Source organism: Suillus subalutaceus (genome assembly GCF_016647625.1).
Source record: "Suillus subalutaceus strain FC151 chromosome Unknown DFJ58scaffold_77, whole genome shotgun sequence".
Classification (NCBI taxonomy): Eukaryota; Fungi; Basidiomycota; class Agaricomycetes; order Boletales; family Suillaceae; genus Suillus; species Suillus subalutaceus.
In genome coordinates this window covers 72,545-93,983 of record NW_024540326.1, presented here as the reverse complement: position 1 = coordinate 93,983, position 21,439 = coordinate 72,545, and the positions used below count along the sequence as shown (strand labels likewise).

General features: G+C 47.5%; 7 protein-coding genes across 7 annotated transcripts; 5 read left to right on the top strand and 2 right to left on the bottom strand.

Annotated features, from left to right (window-relative positions):
• The first annotated feature begins 1,648 nt into the window (after positions 1-1,648).
• Positions 1,649-2,940, top strand: DFJ58DRAFT_795563 (uncharacterized protein). The gene is made up of 5 exons (XM_041390536.1): positions 1,649-1,842; positions 1,898-2,039; positions 2,099-2,609; positions 2,663-2,725; positions 2,756-2,940. Exons 1-4 carry the CDS (start codon positions 1,728-1,730, stop codon positions 2,723-2,725), a joined length of 831 nt encoding a protein of 276 aa, XP_041242271.1. The 5' UTR covers positions 1,649-1,727; the 3' UTR covers positions 2,756-2,940.
• A 1,000-nt stretch (positions 2,941-3,940) lies between these two features.
• On the top strand, positions 3,941-5,513 carry DFJ58DRAFT_795559 (uncharacterized protein). Its single transcript, XM_041390535.1, has 6 exons — positions 3,941-3,994; positions 4,045-4,234; positions 4,288-4,460; positions 4,520-5,024; positions 5,075-5,125; positions 5,177-5,513. The coding sequence occupies exons 2-6, from the start codon at positions 4,151-4,153 to the stop codon at positions 5,189-5,191; spliced, it is 828 nt and encodes a 275-aa protein (XP_041242270.1). The 5' UTR covers positions 3,941-3,994; positions 4,045-4,150; the 3' UTR covers positions 5,192-5,513.
• A 1,766-nt stretch (positions 5,514-7,279) lies between these two features.
• DFJ58DRAFT_729705 (uncharacterized protein) lies at positions 7,280-8,510 on the bottom strand (the record flags this gene model as incomplete). Its single annotated transcript, XM_041385784.1, has 6 exons — positions 7,280-7,389; positions 7,440-7,704; positions 7,753-7,919; positions 7,982-8,011; positions 8,069-8,330; positions 8,385-8,510. 6 exons carry the CDS (start codon positions 8,508-8,510, stop codon positions 7,280-7,282), a joined length of 960 nt encoding a protein of 319 aa, XP_041242269.1.
• Positions 8,511-9,707: 1,197 nt separating this feature from the next.
• On the top strand, positions 9,708-11,083 carry DFJ58DRAFT_889524 (uncharacterized protein; the record flags this gene model as incomplete). The annotated part of the gene is made up of 5 exons (XM_041394719.1): positions 9,708-10,117; positions 10,174-10,249; positions 10,303-10,515; positions 10,573-10,673; positions 10,723-11,083. The coding sequence occupies exons 1-5, from the start codon at positions 10,050-10,052 to the stop codon at positions 11,081-11,083; spliced, it is 819 nt and encodes a 272-aa protein (XP_041242268.1). The 5' UTR covers positions 9,708-10,049.
• Positions 11,084-11,356: 273 nt separating this feature from the next.
• On the bottom strand, positions 11,357-11,810 carry DFJ58DRAFT_729703 (uncharacterized protein; the record flags this gene model as incomplete). Its single annotated transcript, XM_041385783.1, has 3 exons — positions 11,357-11,494; positions 11,546-11,680; positions 11,730-11,810. The coding sequence occupies 3 exons, from the start codon at positions 11,808-11,810 to the stop codon at positions 11,357-11,359; spliced, it is 354 nt and encodes a 117-aa protein (XP_041242267.1).
• Positions 11,811-13,519: 1,709 nt separating this feature from the next.
• DFJ58DRAFT_461218 (amino acid permease) lies at positions 13,520-16,014 on the top strand. The gene is made up of 13 exons (XM_041380502.1): positions 13,520-13,769; positions 13,820-13,940; positions 13,995-14,117; positions 14,177-14,189; positions 14,249-14,362; positions 14,416-14,446; positions 14,497-14,716; positions 14,774-14,989; positions 15,040-15,115; positions 15,165-15,493; positions 15,552-15,733; positions 15,792-15,843; positions 15,898-16,014. The coding sequence occupies exons 1-13, from the start codon at positions 13,621-13,623 to the stop codon at positions 15,901-15,903; spliced, it is 1,632 nt and encodes a 543-aa protein (XP_041242266.1). The 5' UTR covers positions 13,520-13,620; the 3' UTR covers positions 15,904-16,014.
• Positions 16,015-18,184: 2,170 nt separating this feature from the next.
• DFJ58DRAFT_704881 (uncharacterized protein) lies at positions 18,185-19,723 on the top strand (the record flags this gene model as incomplete). The annotated part of the gene is made up of 3 exons (XM_041383691.1): positions 18,185-18,518; positions 18,741-19,156; positions 19,205-19,723. 3 exons carry the CDS (start codon positions 18,185-18,187, stop codon positions 19,721-19,723), a joined length of 1,269 nt encoding a protein of 422 aa, XP_041242265.1.
• Positions 19,724-21,439: the final 1,716 nt, after the last annotated feature.

Sequence of the window (21,439 nt, the reverse complement as noted above, 5' to 3'; positions counted from 1 at the left end):
TTCGATGGGATATGTATGGGTTTGTGTTGTCAATTTAGCGGCTGGATGCTCCGAGTGAAAACGAGCGGGATATTGTGCGCACATACGCCGAGGGTGCATTAGAGGGTTATATATATGCGTCGTATCATAGGAAGCAGGATGTATGCATGTTGTCTTTTATATTTTGGACATTCAGAAAGGATATATGCGCCTCATTACTCGCTAGAGGCACTCCGGCAGTACTCCCGGGAGATGACTGAACACCTATGCACGCCTGCGTGAGGTTTGCAGCGGATTTGAACAGCTTTTCGGTGCTGGGTATCTCTACTTTAGATGTATACGTCCCGAAATACAACAGAAAACGCACCATACAATCCAACGAAAGCGGCTATGCCACAGGCGTCTTCATATTTTGTTCTCGGGGCCATCAACGGTTGTAATCTGGATGACATAGGTGAACGATGAGAACACTACTAGATAGAAGGCGACAATGTACTTTGCAAAGATATTCGCCACACTCTTTCTGCTGTCGAGCACGCTCGGGATTCGGAAGCGCGTTGACGCGAAGGTGCATTGAGCCGTTTCTCGCAGAACGCAATGCGTCGAAAGCAAGTGTAGGGGTGAGCTAATTGGCGGGGGGGTTGTGAGTTTATTACAAGCAAAATACAGTGACAGCGTTGTTAGATCCAGATCATCCACCCGATTCCACGGGCAGCAGCGAGCGTGGCAGATTGTTGAATAATAAGGCGTACTATGTAATCAGCCGACAATCGCGTCGGAAGCGAAGCCGCAGAATACTGCATGGAAATCTTGCAAATGAAGGAGTCAATAATCCGAGGATGATATCGGTGTGCATACGTATAATTAAGGAAAGCCAAAGGACGTGAAGACGAAAGCAGGTTCCAATGCTGTGTAAGGTCTTCGGGTGTTACCGGTTTACGGTCGCTCGTCGCTCACAACGTTAACAACGCCAGTTGTGTTTCCACACGACTCAATGATAGCTTTATCGTGGTGTGGGAAATACAAGAAGCTCCTCTCTTGTGACTTGGATGACAAGGTCTCGGCTTCTGCTACTCAGTGCAAACGCTCTTATTCGGGCTTTTCCCTTGAATCTGATGCTCTCAGTTTCAGAGCGCCAGGCTTTTTTCTCTTTATCTTTTCTCCATGTACTATCCCTGTAGTACCTAATCGAAGCAGCGTTTATGTATGTGGGATTCTGTTCTGAAATGTGGAACATGAGATACACATGCATAGTCGCTGCATTTCTGACTCCTCTTTTACGACATGGTAACAGATCTTGGGCGCGTCTCTTCTAGGCAACAGTCCTAGTTCCCGCAGCAATTGAATGGATCCGGACGCACCTGATTGCCTCGTGTCTTATCTTTAAGTCATCAAACTTCGATTTGTAGGCCTCGTATGCACCGGATTCGCGTAAAATGCTGTACGATTATTCTATCGGGCTCGAACTTCATCAATGGCATGGTCTAAAGTCGCCTTTCCTTCCCAACGCTTCTCTTAATCGATGAACACGAGGCTTCCAAATCCTAGTATCACGGGAGTTACTCAGTTAGTACGTGTTCTAGCGGATCGTCCCTGGATATCTTCCAACGAATCACACTGTGTAGCTGTTTGGTTCCTCGAGCGCCAGAGTTGCACATAAAATGGCCGCGTCGTGGCCGCGAACTCCGACCAATTTTGAAACTACCCTCACTCACAACCAACCATCGATATATCTACACTCATCAACAATGGCACATACGGGCTCTCACAATGGTGTCTCTCCAGTACACCACCATCCCGACTTTTATCTGAAAGATGGTAATATCACATTCATCGTACGCCACACCTATTTTATGTCTCGCTGTCACTGATCGTCACATGGGAACAGGTCCAAGACACTCTCTTTCGTGTCCACAAGCACTTTTCGAGTGCGAGTCACAATTTTTCGTGAAGGAGTTTGCAAAAGCTCCCAGGGAGGGAACTTCCGATTCTACCGCATTTCGACTTGATCAAGTAACCATCGCTGACTTTGCGAATTTTTTATGGGTCTGGTATAGTCAGTAAGCATCAACTTAAATTATTATATCCCGCAAGCATCGTAATTGATCACTGCACACAGGTCGTACAGGCGCGAAAGAAAGCCAAAAGAGTATTGGCTCACCATACTGGAGCTCTCGACCGTCTGGCAATTCCCAGAAATGAAGAAGCTAGCCATCGATGAGCTCCAGAGCTTCGACATCGAACCCGTCGAAAAAATTACCACGTACGACAGATACCAGATCGATAGATCGCTGCTATTGCCTGCATACAAGCTCCTATGCAAGCGGGCGGGCCGAATGTCCATCGAGGAGGGTGAACAACTAAAATTGCACACTGTCCTCGGCATACAAGAGGCCCGTGAGCGTGCCATAAGGAGCGCAGCGGAGAGCGGGTGCCGTAGCCCGACCTCCGCTGATGTTGGCGACGAGGAGTTGGACAAGATCTTGATTGATGTATTCAGTCTCAAAGGTCACAACGCTAACAGACAGGGCGCGCAGCCGCAGGCAAAACCAGACCCAGTGCCAACCATCAAGACTCCGACTCCGACTCCGAATGTGAATGGAACCAATAAGTCGTCCGCATCGGGTTCGGTAAGTGAAATTCTTCGGCTTGATCGATCGAGTGTGTGGCTGATTGAAGATAGTCTTCTCAGAATCCGAAAGATAACAATAAAACTACAGGATCGGTATGTAACCCGATTGACTAAACGTAATCCACTGACGCCGGAGAAATATAGGTGAAAAAATGAGAGACCAATTGACGGATGGCGAAGGTTGCTCGGCTGTCCGCTCCACAAAATTCACGACAGAGCAGAGAGTGGAGCGTGCTCTGGTTTATTTGTCCATTCCAACATTCGTCAAGTCTGTTATCGCAGCAGTATTCATGTACGTTATCCAATTTGTATGATACCTTAGTCTCTGGATTCTTGTTCAATAATGTACTCTAAAATACACTGTCGAAGTGCCGGTACCCAGACTGTGAAGAATAGTGTTGCTGTCGTGGTGAGTTGAATAATTACAGCTAAAGTGGAGCCGCAGAGGACGTGGGGGTTCACAATGCAATCAAATAGAAATCCCCAGGTGCGGATTGGGGAGATGTTCTGAGGTCGTCCGTATCGCGAACCGTGTGCAATGATCAGTACAAGTTAAATCAAGACGCGTCGATCCAGCACGAACATTCAAAAAAGAGCGAAAGCAGGTTAGAAGGCAGTCAATGATTCAAGCACGTCCAGACTCCATAGTCCCAAGAAAGGTGCTGTGTAAACAAATCTTTCGGGCGTTGCCGGTGGTACTGTATCGTTTTCAATTTTCTTGTGTTCCGTCTCACCACCACACTCAACGACTCAACAACGACTTTAGTCATGTTTTCGCGCCCGAGCTCCTTGAGTTTACCAAAGGCAATAGTATTATAATGCCGTTTGGTAGACACAAGGAGCTCCTCACTTGGATGATAAGTTATGCCTTCGACAACAGCTTAAACCTCATACAACGCCCTTGATGGTTCCAGCTTTAGAGTGCCAGGGATGAAGATCCTCTTGGCTGGTCTGTTTCTCCATGTTATGCCTGTACTGCCTGCCAGGGGCATCGAGTATGCATATGGTGCTGTTCGCAGAAGATTGAACAGGACACATGCGTACTCACTGCATTTCTGACTCGCATCTTACGACATTCATATCATAAGTTTGTCATGGAAAAACAATCAGCTTCTCTCTTCGGAGCGATAGTTCTAGCTCTCCGCAGCGGCGCAGCAATTGGATTCAGAGCGCATATGACCGCCTCGTGTTCGGCTTGTCTTATCTTTGATGCATCAGCGATTGTGGGCGTCATGTGCACTGGATCCATTTGAAATGCTGTGCTATTGTCTTCATCGAGCTCCAATGATTGTCCTGGCCGCGGAATCGGTCATGATTCGCCTTTCCTTCTCAAGTACGCTTGCCCGAATCAATGAACACGAGGCTTCTAAATCCTAGGATTACGTGAGTCTCAGTCAGTGCATGGTCGTCCCGGATACCTTCACGAATCACAGTGCTATTTTGACCTTCAAGCGCTCGAGTTACGCATAAAATGGCTGCGCCGTTCCCGCGAACTACGGTCAGCTTTGAAACCATCCTCACACACAACCCTCATCAACCATGGCACACGGCTCTCAGAATGGCATATCCCCAATGCACCACCACCCTGAGTACTATCTTAAAGACGGTGATATCACCTTCCACGTACGCCACAACTTTGACATGTCTCACTCGTGCTGAACGCCTCATGCGAGCAGGTCCAAGGCACTCTATTCTGCGTGCATAGACACTTCTTTGAGCGCGAGTCGCAATTTTTCGCCCAGGAATTTGCAAAGACTCCCAAGGAGGGAACTTCTGATTCCACTGCATTTCGACTTGATCAAGTAAGCGCCGCCGACTTTGCGAAGTTCTTATGGGTCTGGTATAGTCGGTAAGAAATAATTCAAATAACTATATCTCGCAGGCATCGTAATTGATCACTGGACGCAGCTCGTACAGGCTCAAAAGCAAACCAAAGGACCACTGGCTCACCATCCTCGACCTCTCCACAACATGGCAATTTCCTGAAATGAAGCAACTTGCTATCGACGAGCTCCAGAAACTCGAAATCGAGCCTATTGAGAAAATTACCATATACGACAGATACAACATCGATAGATCCCTTCTCTTGTCTTCATATAAGCTCCTGTGCAAGCGGGCGAGCCGGATGTCCGCCGAGGAAGGTGAGCGGCTAAAGATGCCCACTATCCTCGGGATACACGAGGCTCGCGAGCATGCGATCAGGAGCGCAGCGGAGAGCGGGTGCCGTAGCCCGACCTCCGCTGATGCAGGCGACGAGGAGTTGGACAAGATTTTGATTGATATATTCAATCTCAAGAGTCATGCCACTAACCGACAGGGCGCGCAGTCGCAGGTGACACCAGACCCAGCGCGGACTCCGAGACCGGATGTGAATGGAACCACCAATGGCACTAGGTCGTCTTCATCAGGTTCCGTAAGTAAAAGTCTTCCGCTTGAGACTGTTGTGGGGCTAATCGAAAATAGTCTACACAGAATGATAATAAGCAGAAAGACGCGGACAAAAATAAAGGCACAGTATGTTATGCGAGTTACTGAACGTAATTCACTGACGCTCAAGGCATACAGGGAAAGCAAAGTTGATTGAGGAACCGACGGAAGACGGAGGTTCCTCCACTGGGCTTTCGATTGCAAGCGTGAGTGAGGAACCGACGGAAGGTTCCTCTACTGCGCTCTCAATTGCAAACGTGAGTGAGGAACGGATAGAAGACAGAGGTTCCTCCTCTGGGCTCTCGATTTATGCGGTAGAGAAGAGCATGGAGCATCTGCTTAGTTTGTGTTTTCCAACATTCATCCAGTCTTTCATAACAGCAATATTCGCATAAGTTGTTCTCGTTGTATGATATCAAGTCTCTCAATTCTGCATAACCCATGTACTTTGCAATTCTACACCGTCGAACTTGAAGCGCTAGCAGCCAGAGAGAATTTGAAGTCCAGTTGACGCTCCGCTTCACATGGATGTGAATCAATCTAGTCCGTCTCACTGCCAGCACCAGTACTTGTGCACATTTAATCAACATCTCGGAGATCACCCTGCAAATTGCAAAGCAGCAACGTACAGTTATCTTCTCCTGGATATGACGAGTCTCTCGATACAGATCAAGTCTGAATTCAGTGAGGCGTCCGTGCTCTCATTTTGCAAGAGCCGGCCTGGAGTCGGGGTATCCTTCGGTCGCTTGAACGGCACTGCACCTTGCTTCAGCGCTCTAGAAGTTTCTGCCATGCAGCGTCGCACAGATATCCACTGTCGTTTGCGAACGTGACCGAGTCGCTAGCTTTGTAGGTCTGCGGGGCCTAGTCCCCCTCATACGCCAGATAGCACGCATGTGTGTGTTAGTGTGCAATGGGCTGCTCTCTTTTTCTGAGCCAAAAGGATCTCTTGATCCAGATTGACTGTCCAATGGTGCGCATTGAGAAACGTTTCCTGCCAGGCCATTATATCTTCTAACCCTCGGCAGCAACACCTCGTTTTCGTGCTCTATCGAAGTGCTTCGAAACTATGGCATCGTTCGCTGATATCCGCATGAGGTGGTAGTTTTGTAGTTCGCACCTCCGAGACATCATGAGCACATGGACACTAGCGAGAAGTATGCCTCATGCTGGAATCACCAATCAAAGATGCGAGCAGCGGTTCATGTTAGTTTCAAGGTAAAGCCGACTGTGCTGCATGAAGAAACAACGGACATGGTCCCAATATCTGAACGCGACCACAACGCTGTCTAGACAAAATGCAGCGCATGGAATCGAGGAGATGCGAGCGTCTTATGTACATTCCGCAAAGTTTATCAGCGCGCCGCAGCTACAGTGCACTGGCGTGAAAGGGAAGTAAGCCTCACTGGCAGGGAAGATATCTCAGAGGAAACTGTGTTTGGAAAGTGAGTCTTCCAAGACCAAATGATGGCACCTCGCATAAAATGAAGCCCACTGGCCATGGAGCATAATCGATGCGTCGCCGAATGAACCATGAGCATTCGGAGACGCACTGATGTAACGTGAACATACATTGCAACCACGACCAGTCTGACGTTGTGATCCATGAAAAAACTGTAGGGGCCGAGAACAAGCCAGGTAGACCCTCGTGCTGGATAGGGGTAGGCCTCTAGGCAACGGTGACCCTGAATCACGATATGTTAATGGGTATGCTTGGCCTCGTACCAGTGCTTCACAGTTCAGCGAGATCCGGAGCAGAGAAAGATGTATATGAAAACCAAAACCAAAAATGAATGAGGTTTCGGAAGACCGTTATGGTAAATCAAAGAGTGCATACCAATATTGTGTCACATACGGACATGCTACGATAGAGTTCCGCCATGCATCACACAAAGGAATTCAACAGTATCATGATTGTATCAGCACTGTCGGATCCAGACCGTGTCAACAGCGAGCTGGTGTGTTTCTACTATCCTGGTTCCATCTCTCTCATCAAAATGATCACGTACATCAGGTGAAAATTCGTGCTTATCTTTAGAAGACGGGGTTATGAGGCAGTACTTATCTGTCTCAATCCGATTTCTATGCATAGATTCCCGGGACTGTGGTGCCCACGATCAGAGGGATAGTCCAAATCTAAGTTTTCACCAATCTGCAGGTAAGTTCAGAGGTCTCGAACTATTCGATCAGCAGTAACTAAGATTAATATGTACCTTCACAGGCCGTTACATGAAACCTACATCACCAAAATTGGTAGTCCTCGTCCGTGTCATCGTCGACGTCATCCTGATGACGGTATACTTCCTCGGGCAGAGGCAGAGGAATACTTTGATCAGAGGACGTTGATGAACCTAGGATAGTATCAGTAATGACGGAGAAAACATGATCGATTTGTACCCACTGTTGTCAGAAAAGTTGAATTCATGGGTATTTTCAATCGCAAGCGTATACAGTTCTATCTCGGCCTCCGCTCGGTGCATCTTTGCTTGCAAGGTGAACAAATCGCGCTCAAGAGGGCGCATATAGGCGCTGTCACGCTTGTTGGCAAGGGACTTTGCAATTAAATCCGCCTGACTGGCCAGTTCTATTTTGAACGCCTTATATAAGGCTTCTTGAGCTCTAGCGGTGACCCACGTGCTCAACAGGGGTAACGAGGGGGTGATTTGCTATAGATAGACAATGAGCACAGCTAAGCAGATTATTACAGTACTCACGTTCAAAATGGCATATTTTGATTTTTCTTCCTGTGCGGTGGTTAACTGATCCAGTACTGATGCAGTAGAGCCATCCGAAGGTGAGAAATTTTCAATGAAAGATTCTGCTGCTGGGATGAGGTGAGCTTCGTTCCTTGTTAACCAAGCTTCACACATCTCTTGTGTAGCTATCGAACAGGTTAAAGGCGCGACCTCTTTCTTCGACATTGCCGAAGGCTCCTGATCTCACGCTTGGCCGCATCGTTGATACGTGTTAATGCTACAGAGCAAGAAGGATTAGACCACACATCCGCATCCCAAAGTCAAAGGAACTCACGCGGCCGGTATTGCTCGAGGCGCTCGATAGCCTGGCTGTACAAAGACACCTCTATCTGACACCGCTTCATCCTCTCTTCTATGATAAGTCGTTCCACAATTGTATGACTTCCGTCATCTCCACCAGTACAGGAGCTCTGGTGCGATCGCAATGTTTCCTCCTGCTTTGCTTCTATACTGCGCTCCCCAACCAGTTCCCAAAGATCAGCAGGATAAACTCGATCTTTGAGCAAAAACGACAAGACGAATAATTCAGTTCGAAGCTATATGACATATAGATCAGGATGTACAACCTGGAAGATGGGATTTTGACTGACCTTCTGATTTGCTACGAGTCCGATGTAGTCATCCAACAATTCGGTGCCTAGTGAATTTGAGATTTGAAAGATGCTAATACGAGCAGCTGATGAATCGAACAGCACCGGTGAGAGATGGGATGGCATCTCGAATGAGTGACGTACTGTGGGGTGGTGCGCAAGTGGGAATCCATTAAGATCTGTGAGTGTGTGACTACTTATATGTAGCACTTCGGGCTGAGCCTGGCGGAGGGCGAGATCCGGATCTCCGTTCGATGAGAATTTTCACAACGGCCCTAGGGTCTAGGATCTAGACGCACCTAGTATAGAAAGTAGACAGCAATATTCCTTCTAATACAGCGCAGGATCCGGATGGTTGTACTAACTGACATGGTTGTGGCGCAATGGGCATGATGTCACATGACACAAAATGAACTATACTCGGTGGAAATTAACAGTGACCATCCACGAAAATGCACTGGCCAGCGGTTGTATCTGTCGCAATGTCTGATTTAGATGTTAGATGATCGTCTTGGAAGGCACTGATGCGACCCAGTAATATCTTATCGTCACTTCAGTTTGAAGCCGAGATCGATTGAATTATCATTTAAATCCTGTAGAAAAGCGGCCATAGAACTATAATCGAAAGAAGGAATGGTGCAAGCGCTGTAAATCGATGGCGAGGTGGACTGTCGTGCGTGTCATGTATGGGCCAAAAGGAAAGACATGACAGGAACACATTCATACACATGGATTTACAGCGTGATCAAGCTATGACGGACGCCGGAGACTCGCGAATAGGCGGGCGGTGCGTGGGAAGCAGTAGAACACAGTGGAAAAAGCTGCGAGGGAGTTGACATAGGAAATACAGGCCAGTGCGATTACCAGGCTCTAGTAATGATCTGTTGTGCTGCCATATCACTTACTTATGTTCCTCGGTAAATCTGTATAGGACATACCTTTCTCGCTGTACTTCGCCACGGCCCACCATTCCTCTGTGACACCAGATCATCAACTGGGCTCAGGAGCCACCTGCGCCATCGGAAGTCACTCTGACACTCGAATGTAACTTGATCTTGGCTTTGAGAGGAATCTTCGCGTTCACGATGATGATACTCGGGCAAGCTCAGCAACAATGTCCAGCCGGTCAGATTGGAACGAGCAGAGCAATCTCGGCAGGTATGTGAGGGAAAGATGATTGAGGCGGAGTTGTGAACAAACATCTCTAAGGACTCGACAAGCTTATGGAAGAACCCTATATATGAGCATGAAGCAAATCTTCCACGTCTGAACTTGAAGACTGTCTAAGAAGACTAGGCATCCTGTGAGTGTCGAGCTCAGCCTTCCTCAGATGAGAAGCTGGAATGCGTACATTTTGAGAGAAGGATATTATTAATTGAAAGGACTATCAAATTTGGCCTGATTGACTCATTCCACCTAGACTTATGTCTCGACAGGCAAGTTGATGTGCTTCTACTTCCAATTTCGACTGTTGCGGTGGGACGAGAAGATCGAATACGAAGGCCCATCGGGAGGTTGGGCTGTGTCCGAGCGTTAGCTCAGCACTTAAAAATCCAACTTGGCGGATTCCAATGTAGTTCAAAACTCTTGCAAGAGTTGCCGTTTTGGGTCTTCGGGCAATGGGCATAGCCCACTCCAGCGTCTTCTACGTTAAGTACGTGCACCATGACAACAAAGGTGCATGCTATTGCACAGACAGGATTCGCCACTGGGACGAATGAACTATATGATCGGTGAGTTGACTACCATCCGTGTAGTCCACATGCGCTAACATATGAGCTGTGCGCAGGGCTCGCCCATCGTACCCAACTGAGTGTATTTCGTACATTCGTCAGGTATCAAAGAGCACAGCACCCTTGAACATTGTCGAGTGAGTCACACACGTTACTTTTACTTCCTCCCTTCAATTGGCTTTCAGAATTGGGCAGGGACAGGTATTTTTACCCGTGCCTTGTTAGCTCACTCTGACTGGGCTATGAGCATTGATACGCTGAGAGCTATCGAGCCTAGCGACAGCATGCGTGATGTGTGGATGAAGACTGTCAATGATAATCGCAGTTCTATTGTCAAAGGGACATTTGATAACACCGGTGTGGAAGATGAGTGGGCAGACCTTATCATTATCGCACAGGTGAGTAGTGCTATCAATATAAGGGTAGGTGCAGGTGTTCACCCATCAGATATATAGGCGTTCCATTGGTGCCCCGACTATGGGAAGGCATCGGCTGAATTCGGTCGTATTTTGAAGAAGGACGGTGCAGTTGTGTTTATATGGAACCTCGAAGACAGGTTCGCTTCTGTTATTTTCTTTGTATCAATTCTTTTGACAGCACCGAAGAGACGGCGCAGGTTGGGTTGCACAATTCCGTGACCGCGTCGAGGTTCATAAGAAAGGGACGCCCCTATTCCCCCTCGGTCTTTGGAGGGAGACGTTCTCTACACCTGAGTATATCTCCTTGTTCCATCCTCGGGAGGAGGAAGAGTGGGCATATCATCTTCTTGCTAGCGAGAAAATTGTTACGGATCGCGTTCAGAGTGAGAGTTTCATTACCATACTCCCTCCAGATGAAGAGGCCAAGGTAGTGGAGGACGTCAAAGGTATCCTCGAGCGGGGAGATGGTAAAGTTTGGATTAACAAGGAGGAGGGCACGTATCAATATCCATACAAGACTTACGCAGTGGTATCTAGAAGGAAGTAGACCTAGATCAATCAGCCATAACTCCGAATCAGGATAAACGCCATATACAAAATCATTTTACATTCTCAGCTCGTGACACGGGGCTGCAGTGGCAAAGCTACGGGGATCTGTCAGTGCACACTAGATCTCTCAGTTGACATCGATGGAGCTGACTTCCACAATGACAGCTTCTTCCAAAGTATCATCTAGCTCGGTCAGCCATGCCCACTCCCAATTTTTGGTGATCGTATCACTGAGCTCGTGCAGGGGGGCGTCCTCTTCAAACGCGCATAGTTATCCACTATGAATAGAGCGCAGAGCCACTTCCGATGAGAATGGGCTTCTCAACTTGTCGTAGATGGCAGGGGCCATAGGTACCGTTTCTAGGGTCGTAGATTTGTGACCAAGAACAGTCATGAGCAAGTAAGCATCCTATCAAATCAAATCAACCTGGTGTAAATTTCTTGGAGTGCAGTCGTGCACAGCTGACCTCGATACTCTGGCCAGCACCAGAGCCTTGGCATGTGCAGGGTCTCCCACGATTGCGACTCGCCCGAAATTAGTGGATGGCAAAGTTTTCACGGTGTGCACGGCCCAAAGCGTGCCCTTTTCTACACACTGTGGAAATCGTTAGTAGAGAATAGTAACTCGGATACGAACGACAGACCTCGAGATGGAGAAAGCCGCGAGGGAGTTGACATAAGAAATACAGGCCAGTGAGGTTACCAGGGTCCAGCTGTGCTGCCATATCACTTACTTCTGTCCCTCGGTAAATCTGTGTGGGACATACCTTTCTCACTGTACTTCGCCAAGGCCCACCACTCCTCCGTGATACAAGGTCATCAACTGGGCTCAGGAGCCACCTGGGCGGCCATCGGAAGTCAATCTGACACTCGAACGTAACTTGCTCTTGGCTTTGAGAGGAATCTTCGTGTTTGTAACGATGATACTCGGGCGAGTTCAGCAACAGTGTCCAGCCGGTCAGAACGAGCAGAGCAATCTCGACGGGTATGTGAGGGAAAAGTGATTGAGGAGAAGTTGTGAAAAAACGTCCCTAAGGACTCGACAAACTTGTGGAAGAACCTCACATATGAGCATGAGGCAAATCTTCCACGTTTAAAGGCTGTAAGGAGATTAGGTAACCAGTGAGTGTCGAGTTCAGCCTTCCTCGGATGAGAAGTTGGAATGCATACCTTTTGAGAGAGAAGGATATTTATTAATTGAAAGGACTGTCGAATCTAGCTTGACTGAATTCTACCTAGACTTATGTCTCGACAGGCAAGTTGATGTGCTTCTACCTCCAATTCGACTATTGCGGTGGGACGAGGAGAACGAACGCGAAGGCATTGACAGGTTGGGATATATCCGAGCGTTTAACAGCTCAGGCTGGACACTGGAGGATTGAGCCGCTGGGTGGGCGGGTAAAGGAACAGCGATTTCGGTGTGATGCCACGCAAACAAAGATCAGGAATGCAAATTGCAAAATATCTATTGCACAATAGTGTAGCGGTGGGTGGGATGCACAGAAAGACCGTGAGTGACGAGAGAACTATGATAATGAGGAGAACAAGTATAAACGACGGGTACTAGAATTCACGTTGCGAGTCCGTTGTGCAAATAGTCCGATTTCGAATGGAAAGGAAAATCGCGTCTCGCTAAGTTGGATGCATGGTGCTGGCCTTCCGGATGGCTCCGAACCACCTTGTTCACCAACAGTTACTATTAATCATGTGGCACTAATATGTAGGTCCAGGGTCAGAACATGCAAGTTAAAAGTCAATCAAACGTATCTCAGATGGCCCAGTCCTGACCGGAACCGGTTAATTGCTATTATTAAGCACATTTTTCGGGCGTTGCCGGTGGTAAGGATTGTAGCGTGCAGCCCATTTCTTCTGGACACCAATCTGAATCCAGCATGGCCCTCGTGTTCTTATGGTGCAAGAGCTATGGAGTCGGTCTGTCTCCTCTTATCCTTTGAATGACAGTGCACCTCGTTTCAGTACTCTACCATGCAGAGTTTCTAGCTTTGTAGTTCTGTACAGGGCTATACTTATCTGTATCAATTGAATTTTCTATGCATGACCTCCCCGAGACTGCGGTGACCACGCTCAGAGGAAAAGTCCAAGTGCAAGGTCCCGTCAACCTGCAGGTGAGTTCAGAGGAAAATTTAATGCTCGAACCCCTCAATCTGTAACACCATTTGCAAGACGAATCGTTACATGGAAAACTACATTATGAAAATTCGTGGTAATCGTCCTTGGTCAATGAGCCGATCTATGCTTGCGTCAGTTACACCATGACAGTCCACTAGTACGTACCTCAAAACGCTTTCACAATATTCAATGTATAACACTGCCGCATGTAGGGAGTCTTCCACGTCGTACCCATGCAGACCATATGTGACGTTCAAATTGCCTAATCCTCGATCAGTGCCAGTTCGATTCGTCAAAAGCGGCTATACGCGTGGGGATTCCGTGGTGTACGTTGAAAATTTACTAATATGAACTGTAGTTATTGTTGAAGTCCAGGGAACATCCACAGGTTTTCGTGCAGGAACGATGGTGCCTCTGGGTTTCACAGACAAGACGCCAAAAGTGCTTACCAACGCCTGTGACGTCGAACACGGCGAACTGCTTGACACCGCTGTCCTGCTTCCAACGACGCCACTTCAACGACGCCTGAAGGGGCGTCACGTTGCTATGATCGGGCAAGTCATCATCTTCAACACATACATGTGTCTCACAATTTTGGCATCAGCATTGGAGGCGTTATTGGTACGGGCTTATTTCTAGGCACTGCGACGGCATTGATGGAGGGTGGTCCTGTGGGACTTCTACTCGGGTATACTTTCATGGGGACAATGTGCTACTGCGTTATGGTGAGCTCGTCTTTGGCGCGCTTCTGTGTTCTCGGTTTACCGGTTACATAACAGATAAGCGTCGGGGAAATGATTGCTCTCCTTCCCATTCCAGGCGGTCACATCAAACTTGCGGAAAGATTTGTCGACCCGGCCTTCTCCTTTGCAATGGGTTGGAATTGCTGGTACTGTTGGACGGTAAGATGCCGCATCGCTATGAATGGCTGGAAGATTCTTATCGCTTGATTTCGTGTCAGTTTACGATACCTGGTGAGTACGACCATGCGTTGAAGTCTTCTCGTATTCAACTTGAGCCAATCTTGGTGAAGCTGAATTGTCAGCTGCCGCTACTCTCATTGACTATTGGAACCCCGGAGTTAACAATGCTGTGTGGATCACCATGTGTCTGGTCGTTGCTGTTGGGATCAATCTTTTCGGCGTTGGTTAGTCCCTTGCTTCAACAAATGTCAATCATACATGTTAATATGATCTTCAGGGACCTATGGAGAAATGGAATTCATCTTTGCGTGAGCAGCCGTTTTTGCCTCGATTGCTGGATAGACTTATCGTCGATCAGGTCCGTCAAAGTGGTCACAATAACAGGGCTTCTCATCCTTGGCATTGTGCTTGACCTCGGAGGTGGCCCAAGTCATGATCGTATTGGGTTTCGATACTGGAAAGATCCTGGACCATTTGTACAGTTCAATGGAATAGCTGGAGCTAAAGGGCAGTTTCTAGGATTTGTCCGTGTACTTATCCAGGCTGCGTTTTCTTTCATTGGAACCGAGATTATCACTGTACGTGGGCTCTCTTGTATCATTGGCACACGACATTTATCATCACTACATTTATAGATGGCAGCTGCGGAGACGAAGAACCCTCGATACACCATGCCGCGCGCGATACGGACAGTATACATCCGAATTCTCTTATTTTACATCGGGGGAGTTTTCATCATTGGGTTGCTCGTCCCTTCCAATGATCCTCTTTTAAGTCTCAACTCTTCCAATGCCTCGTCATCTCCGTTCGTTATCGCTATCAATCGGGCTGGAATTAGATATCTACCCTCGGTATGTCCTTCCATGCTTGTCTCAGCTCCTTCCAATAAAACCTAATCCAGATTTTGAACGCGGTTATCCTGACTTCTGCGTGGTCTGCCTCTTCAAGCGACTTATATTTATCATCGAGGTGCTTATGTACGTGCAGAAATGCACAGATTTTCGTATTCTCACTTTTAATTCACAGATGGCCTTGCTGCCGCCGGGAATGCTCCCACGTTTTTCTTGCGCACATCACGTTCAGGCTATCCATATGCGGCGGTCATTTTTTGCTCCTTGTTTTCCCTTTTGTCATACATGGTTGTGAGCACCAGCTCCGGCATCGTTTTTACCTGGTTTGCGGACATGACTGCTACCACGGGGCTCTTGGCATGGTTTTGTATCGGTGTGACCTACATCAGGTTCCACCAGGGATTATTGGCACAAGGGTATGACAGGAAATGTTTACCATATGCCTCGAGACTCCAGCCATATGCATCGTGGTGGGTGATTGCATCGTCGTTGACGACTCTCCTGGTACGTGTGCAATGTTAAACTGCTCTTGATATCCTAGGATTATTGACTACGATTTTAGTTCAGCGGATGGCAAGTCTTCTTGAAAGCGAATTGGTCTAATGCGACGTTCGTGACGACGTATTTGCCTGTCATGCTGTTCCCGGTATTGTATCTATCTGCGAAATTTCTGAAGCGGGTACCCCTGGTGAAACCGAGCGAGATGGACTTCAAGTCCGGGACAGAGGACATAGATGCTGAGAAGTGTGTGACGCCCTCCATGTTTTTCTTTGTGACTGGGGTTTACTGTTTATCATTTTAGATTTAAAGAACCCTTGCCAAAAAATTGGTGGGAGGCGGTCTGGATGAGCTTGGTGTGTGTTCTGTTTCCCATCTGAGTCGTTCGCTTACCGCAAGGAATATTACAGACGTGATGCAGGTTCGAGTTGTTATGTCGGTGTACAATGTACAGCTAGCGCTACTGGGTCCATTATTTATCGCGCAGAGACACCAGGACATATTTCACTTTCCTCACGTATCACCGATCGATTTCTCTACTGATGGAGCGTACTAGTCGCAGAGCTCAATGGTCATTAATCATTTTGGTACCCAAATCAGCTGCCAGAACCCAGACACCAGCGGGCGGCTCCTCACCTTCAAAAACTGCATTACACACACGTGAATAGGAGTGAGAAGCATTTGAATGCAATGATATGTGCAGGAACACAACGTAACTCTGGAATAGTACCCAATATTGAATACCGGGACTGCGAGCAGTCAACATCTGCAATCGAGGTCATAAGCGCTGCAGTGCTGCAACCACACTGTAGGTCTTCCTCGAAATCGATCTCTTGTACACCTTTCCCTGAAGAAGAACCTTTGTCCTTTCTTTGATATTCTGATGCTACATTTCCATCATTAATGAGCCTTCCCAACCTCCGTCTACATCCAGAGTTTTTGCTTCGACATCAGCATGCTGTAGTTCCAATGTAGACTTTCTGATCGACCCACGCCATAAACGAGGGCACCAATACTCGTGGACAGTGCACATATCAGCATCGCCCACCACTAGCACTGTCGGGAACTGAAATATTCGATTCATGCGCGCTTAAAGTATTGTGACAATACCTTATTAAAATTCAGGTAAGATCGTTCCAAGGTATCCAACGATATGTAAAGTTACCCAGTGTGCTTCGTGATGGTGGTCGAGGGGCCCGGGTGGCTATGACAATGTGGAATAGGGTTCGAGTCGGATTTTGAATTGAACTGGCGAAGGGTAAGGTCTTTCAGGTCGCATTACGAAGACTAATTGGAGCGTCAAGAAAGCTCTATAGTTCTATCGCGAGTTCCAGTGGCAAATATCGGAGGTTTGACGGTTTTGCATTGCATGATCAGGAAATTGCACGGTCATCCACATACATGTGTTTCTCATTACAATCATCTTCATGGAGCGCAGGTGTGACTCTTGTGAGAGCTACAGTCACGGTGACACCGTAAATGATATGTTTATGAGGAACTGCACCAACTGACTCACGATTATAATGTTATTGCGTTCCTTGACTCTCTCGACTTCAATACGCTAAAAGGAGCAAGTAACAATGAGATGTCTCTCGTCGGATTGGACGTTCCTGAAGTGCGACGGGCTAATGCAAGGATCAAGGTGCAACTGTTGTGAATGATGACCAGTTGTGAAGAATAGACATAGACTCCTAAAAGCCTGGTGTGGAGGGTGGCCGTGCTATGAAAAACAACTAAATTCAGTGATGCCGCAGATAGAACCTCATGACAAAGATTCTTCCCCCTTGTCGACCTCGCAGCTCAGCGCTCAGCGCCCAGCAACCAAAATAGAAGTCCTACTTTCCTATGGCCGCCCCACTCTCCTGTACTTTAACATAAACCACACCGTCATCACTATTCTTCGCTGCCACCCTGCTGCTCTGATACAATATTGATCATACATAGCAGTGCCAAAGCTTGGTCTCGTGTTCACATAGCAGGACAATCAGAAGTCGGTCTGACATTCATTTGCATTGCTTGTGGCATTTGGGCATTGAAACGTTCATCATCGACAGGTGCCGCTGCAGCCAATTCATATTTCTTCATCTAGCACGCCTGTAGCAGTCTGTAGTGAGCGCTACGCCTTTGAGCCACGAGGTTCGTAACAGTTCATTGCGGCCACGGTCCACCACCGTATGTGTGCAGGATCATCGAAACAATGTTGCCAAAACTAGTCAAAGCGAATTTGACTCGAGTCAGAGCTCACCGACTTCCAAGTCATAGGATTACATAAACTTTTATCATGACAGATTTGGTCCGGATAGGCTGATTTCAGCACCACGACTACTCCGAGAGTCAGCGCTACTAGTAGGACTCAGCCTGTGTGGCCATCACATTAACTTCTTGTTAGTAGATTCCTTACCCTTTCCTTATACCTTTGTCACGGTAGACAAGGGCGAGAAAGGGCGAGGAATCTGAGGATCTACGGCACTCTAGTCTTCCAGCAAGCAGCGGCCGCGGTCACGGTGGAGCTTTCCTTGTGTCCTGTCTGTAATTACGAGGGGATTCATGCATGTCTCACGCGTTTTTGTGCCACTTCTACCCCTGACCTCTCAACATGTTCACATACACCGGCCTGCTACATCATCGCTTGCCATACATTTGACACACCCTTAAAGAGAGTAGTGGAATGAATAGAATTATGCTCTCAACTTTACCATGGCCCTCCTACCGTTCACCTTGGCTGCTATCCTCTTGCTGTTATGCATTCCATTTGTTCGTGCTTTACCGCCTCTCAATTGTACTAGTACCCCTACACTCGATGTCACCGACTCTCCATCCAGCAGTGACACCAGAACCTTGTGGGACATCATTTGGAGTTGCGTTGCAACTCTATTCGCATGCACATGGACTGCAATTCACCCAAATATCCCGGGTATGGACGAGGGAAGAATGACTATTTTCTTTCGTCGCCTATACATCATGGTTCTGGCGCTGATTGCCCCAGTACTCATGGTCACCTGGGCCGCAATACAGTTTCTAAGTGCCCTTGGTACTGCAAAGGCCTTCAATGATGTCTTTAATGCGGCCCGCAGCGACCATCCAGATATAGGAGAGAGCACAGCTAAAGCACAGCTACATTGCTCAGTGAACCTCCAACATTAGATGAAAAGAACAGTCCACATCCAAGTGGTCCATATTTTTCAGGCCGCAAATTTAGAGGTTCGTTACTTGCTCAGCATTTTGGTGCAGTGATTCAACGGATGTCTCACAGAGTGGACCGCAGCGCATGGGTTTTTCGCGTGGATGGGTGGATTTATGCTTTACTGTGATGACGAGCCACGAGCTACTCTTACACCCAAGGAACTTATGGACTACATTCGCGATGGATGCGTGGATATCCCTGACATTGTGGAGGCAGACATAGAAGGTCGAAGTAAGGGTGACGCACTATCCAAGGGAATCGCCGTTCTGCAGCTGGGGTGGTTCGTCCTCCAGCTTGTCGCCCGTTATATCCAGCACCTTCCCACTACCCTTCTCGAAATCGACACCCTGGCTATAGTTTCTCTCGCCTGCATTGCCTATTGCCTGTGGTGGAAGAAACCTAAGGACGTACGACGTCCTTATCCTGTTCATTGGAATAGAAATAAAACAGAAGCTCCTCCGTTACGCACATTAACCTACGAGTATGTGGTCAATATTCTCACCTTAAATCATTCTTACTCACCCACATTCTAGAAAACCAAATCCAGAATTCTCCTTGGATGCCTGGTATCATTATCTTATCCTTCTCATTATCCCTTGAGGAGTCTTATGGGCACTGCCGTGACCATTTCTCCCTGTACTGTCCGAGAACGTCGGGCTCCGTCTTTAGGTGGCTATGCTGATGATAATCGTCATGATCGTAGTCATGTTATTACACTTTTCCTTGGATGCTTCAGTGGCGTCATATATGGAGGACTGCATTGTCTGGGCTGGAATTATCCGTTTCAGTGGCACACTGAACAGATGCTATGGCGTGTGGCTTCCATTGTAACAGCATCCGCATCGGTACCTTTTCTTTTGATATTTGGCTGGGTCATATTGTCGCATGCCCCCCATGACAGTTGGGTCGTGAGATTTGCTGTAGTTGCCATCGCTTTCATATCAATCACTACACGTGTTACAGTAATTGTACTTATATTGTTGAGCTTGCGATCGCTGCCCCCTGGCATATACGATACGGTAGCATGGACTACGTTTGTACCACATCTTTAGTCTCCTCTTACTTACATCACGATCATGATTATCCTCTTGCTGGAATCATTGCTTCGGATAATTTTCTCATCTCTTGAAGCACCGTTTCTGTGGTGTCTGACTTTCAAGTAGCAAACTCTCGAACACGAAACCTGCGATTGGAAGCACTACAACGAGCCTCTTCTTTTGCACTACCTAGCAACATCAGAAGACAAGTACGGACGTCTATAGATTCGGTATGCAAATAAGCTGAAGTAGTCGAGTCAAAATCATATTTTCCTCGCGACATAGTTAACCTTTGGATGGTAACCATAGCCTGGTGAATATTTTAGTGGTGAGCATTGTGCGGTTCCATACGAGTGAAACGCACAGTAAGCTCGATCACAGGCTGTACGGGGCTGCATTAATGACAGTCTAACGCGCCCAAAATGCGATTGCGCACCCAATACTCCTGATGGTGCATTAATTTTCTGGCTGATTGTAAATAATGACATCACACATACCAGGGGATTGTGTCAAGCGTATACAGGTCACCATCGGTCGCAATGATCGAATCCCAGGGGGCGCCTGCCACAAGTGCGGAATGACGCAAATCAAACAGCCTGAATTCTGTTGGCAGTCGTCTTATATCCAACAGGACGCTCGAACACACCATATTGCAATTACTTGGGTAAGATGATCAAAAGGTGCAGGATTGAAAGACAAAGTTCCGCACCAGTGACTTGGTACACCAACTCTTGCGAAAACACACCTGGCAGTACACAATGAATGCAACCCGGCAAGCTGTGAGGAGTTCCGTCAGATAGGTATCATAATTTGCATTACAGTTGATCACGAGCCCGAAGCCCAGCAAGCCACTGACGAGTATCGCTCCACAATTCAGAGCAATGGTCATCGTAAAGATAACGACCGGGGTAGTGAGAACCAAAAGACGCCCAAAATGCCCAACCTCGCGGTATAGCTTATGAGTAGCTCAAGGAAGAAAAAAGGAGGTGTGTCAGACGCTTAGGACAGATTCTTGCCTTGCTCCATTAAGGCTTGAGAACGGTCCCTACTTCGACTGTCGATTTTCTGCATAGGCAAAATTCGTGAGGGGAAGACTTGTGTAACGCCACTGGATATGTACATATATGCGCACCGTAACTCCATCATCATGTGTTTCTAAACCGACAAGAAGATCACATCATGATATCATAAACACTATGACCGCGAGTCCAGCGGATACTCCGAGTCGTATCCAATCAAGTTCTTGGAGAATCAATGTCCATTATGTCGTTTCCCGCAATGAAACGATACCCCAGTACCTCCGAGGCTATGAGACTGGGCCAGCCACTGCGCATTGCAGTTCGTCATGATATTTCACGTACATGCTGCATTGGTAGTAGAAAGCAGGAGAACCCTAGAGAATTTCAGAGGTGAGCTAAAAGTGACGTTTGATCACAGTATGCAATTAGGTTTCCAAGAACGGCAGCCTTTAAATCCATAACTTACCATTTGATTCGCAACTCTCATGAATTTCACGATGAATTAATAGACCTCAGACACGTACGCTTTAGCTTATCTTTGGGTGTCGCTCAGATGCTCGTGGAGAAGAGATTATTTGGAACAAATAGATTGCAAACCTGAAGAACAAAGATTCTAAGTATGTGGATGAAGGAGTCTAAGCTAAGCACATTCCGGCCCGATCTTGGATCCGCCCAAAGATAGAGAGGTGAGTTGCGAGGGTGGGCGGCCGGC

Bases quoted from the DNA above. Each gene is read 5' to 3' on its own strand.
- DFJ58DRAFT_795563 (XM_041390536.1), top strand. From the start codon at position 1,728: ATGGCACATACGGGCTCTCACAATGGTGTCTCTCCAGTACACCACCAT. The intron at 1,843-1,897 runs GTCACTGATCGT...CGTGTCCACAAG, and splicing joins CACCTATTTTATGTCTCGCT to CACTTTTCGAGTGCGAGTCA. The intron at 2,610-2,662 runs GTAAGTGAAATT...GATTGAAGATAG, and splicing joins AGTCGTCCGCATCGGGTTCG to TCTTCTCAGAATCCGAAAGA.
- DFJ58DRAFT_795559 (XM_041390535.1), top strand. From the start codon at position 4,151: ATGGCACACGGCTCTCAGAATGGCATATCCCCAATGCACCACCACCCT. The intron at 4,235-4,287 runs GTACGCCACAAC...TCATGCGAGCAG, and splicing joins ACGGTGATATCACCTTCCAC to GTCCAAGGCACTCTATTCTG. The intron at 4,461-4,519 runs GTAAGAAATAAT...CACTGGACGCAG, and splicing joins TTATGGGTCTGGTATAGTCG to CTCGTACAGGCTCAAAAGCA.
- DFJ58DRAFT_461218 (XM_041380502.1), top strand. From the start codon at position 13,621: ATGGTGCCTCTGGGTTTCACAGACAAGACGCCAAAAGTGCTTACCAAC. The intron at 13,770-13,819 runs GCAAGTCATCAT...TTTTGGCATCAG, and splicing joins CGTCACGTTGCTATGATCGG to CATTGGAGGCGTTATTGGTA. The intron at 14,990-15,039 runs GTATGTCCTTCC...AACCTAATCCAG, and splicing joins GAATTAGATATCTACCCTCG to ATTTTGAACGCGGTTATCCT.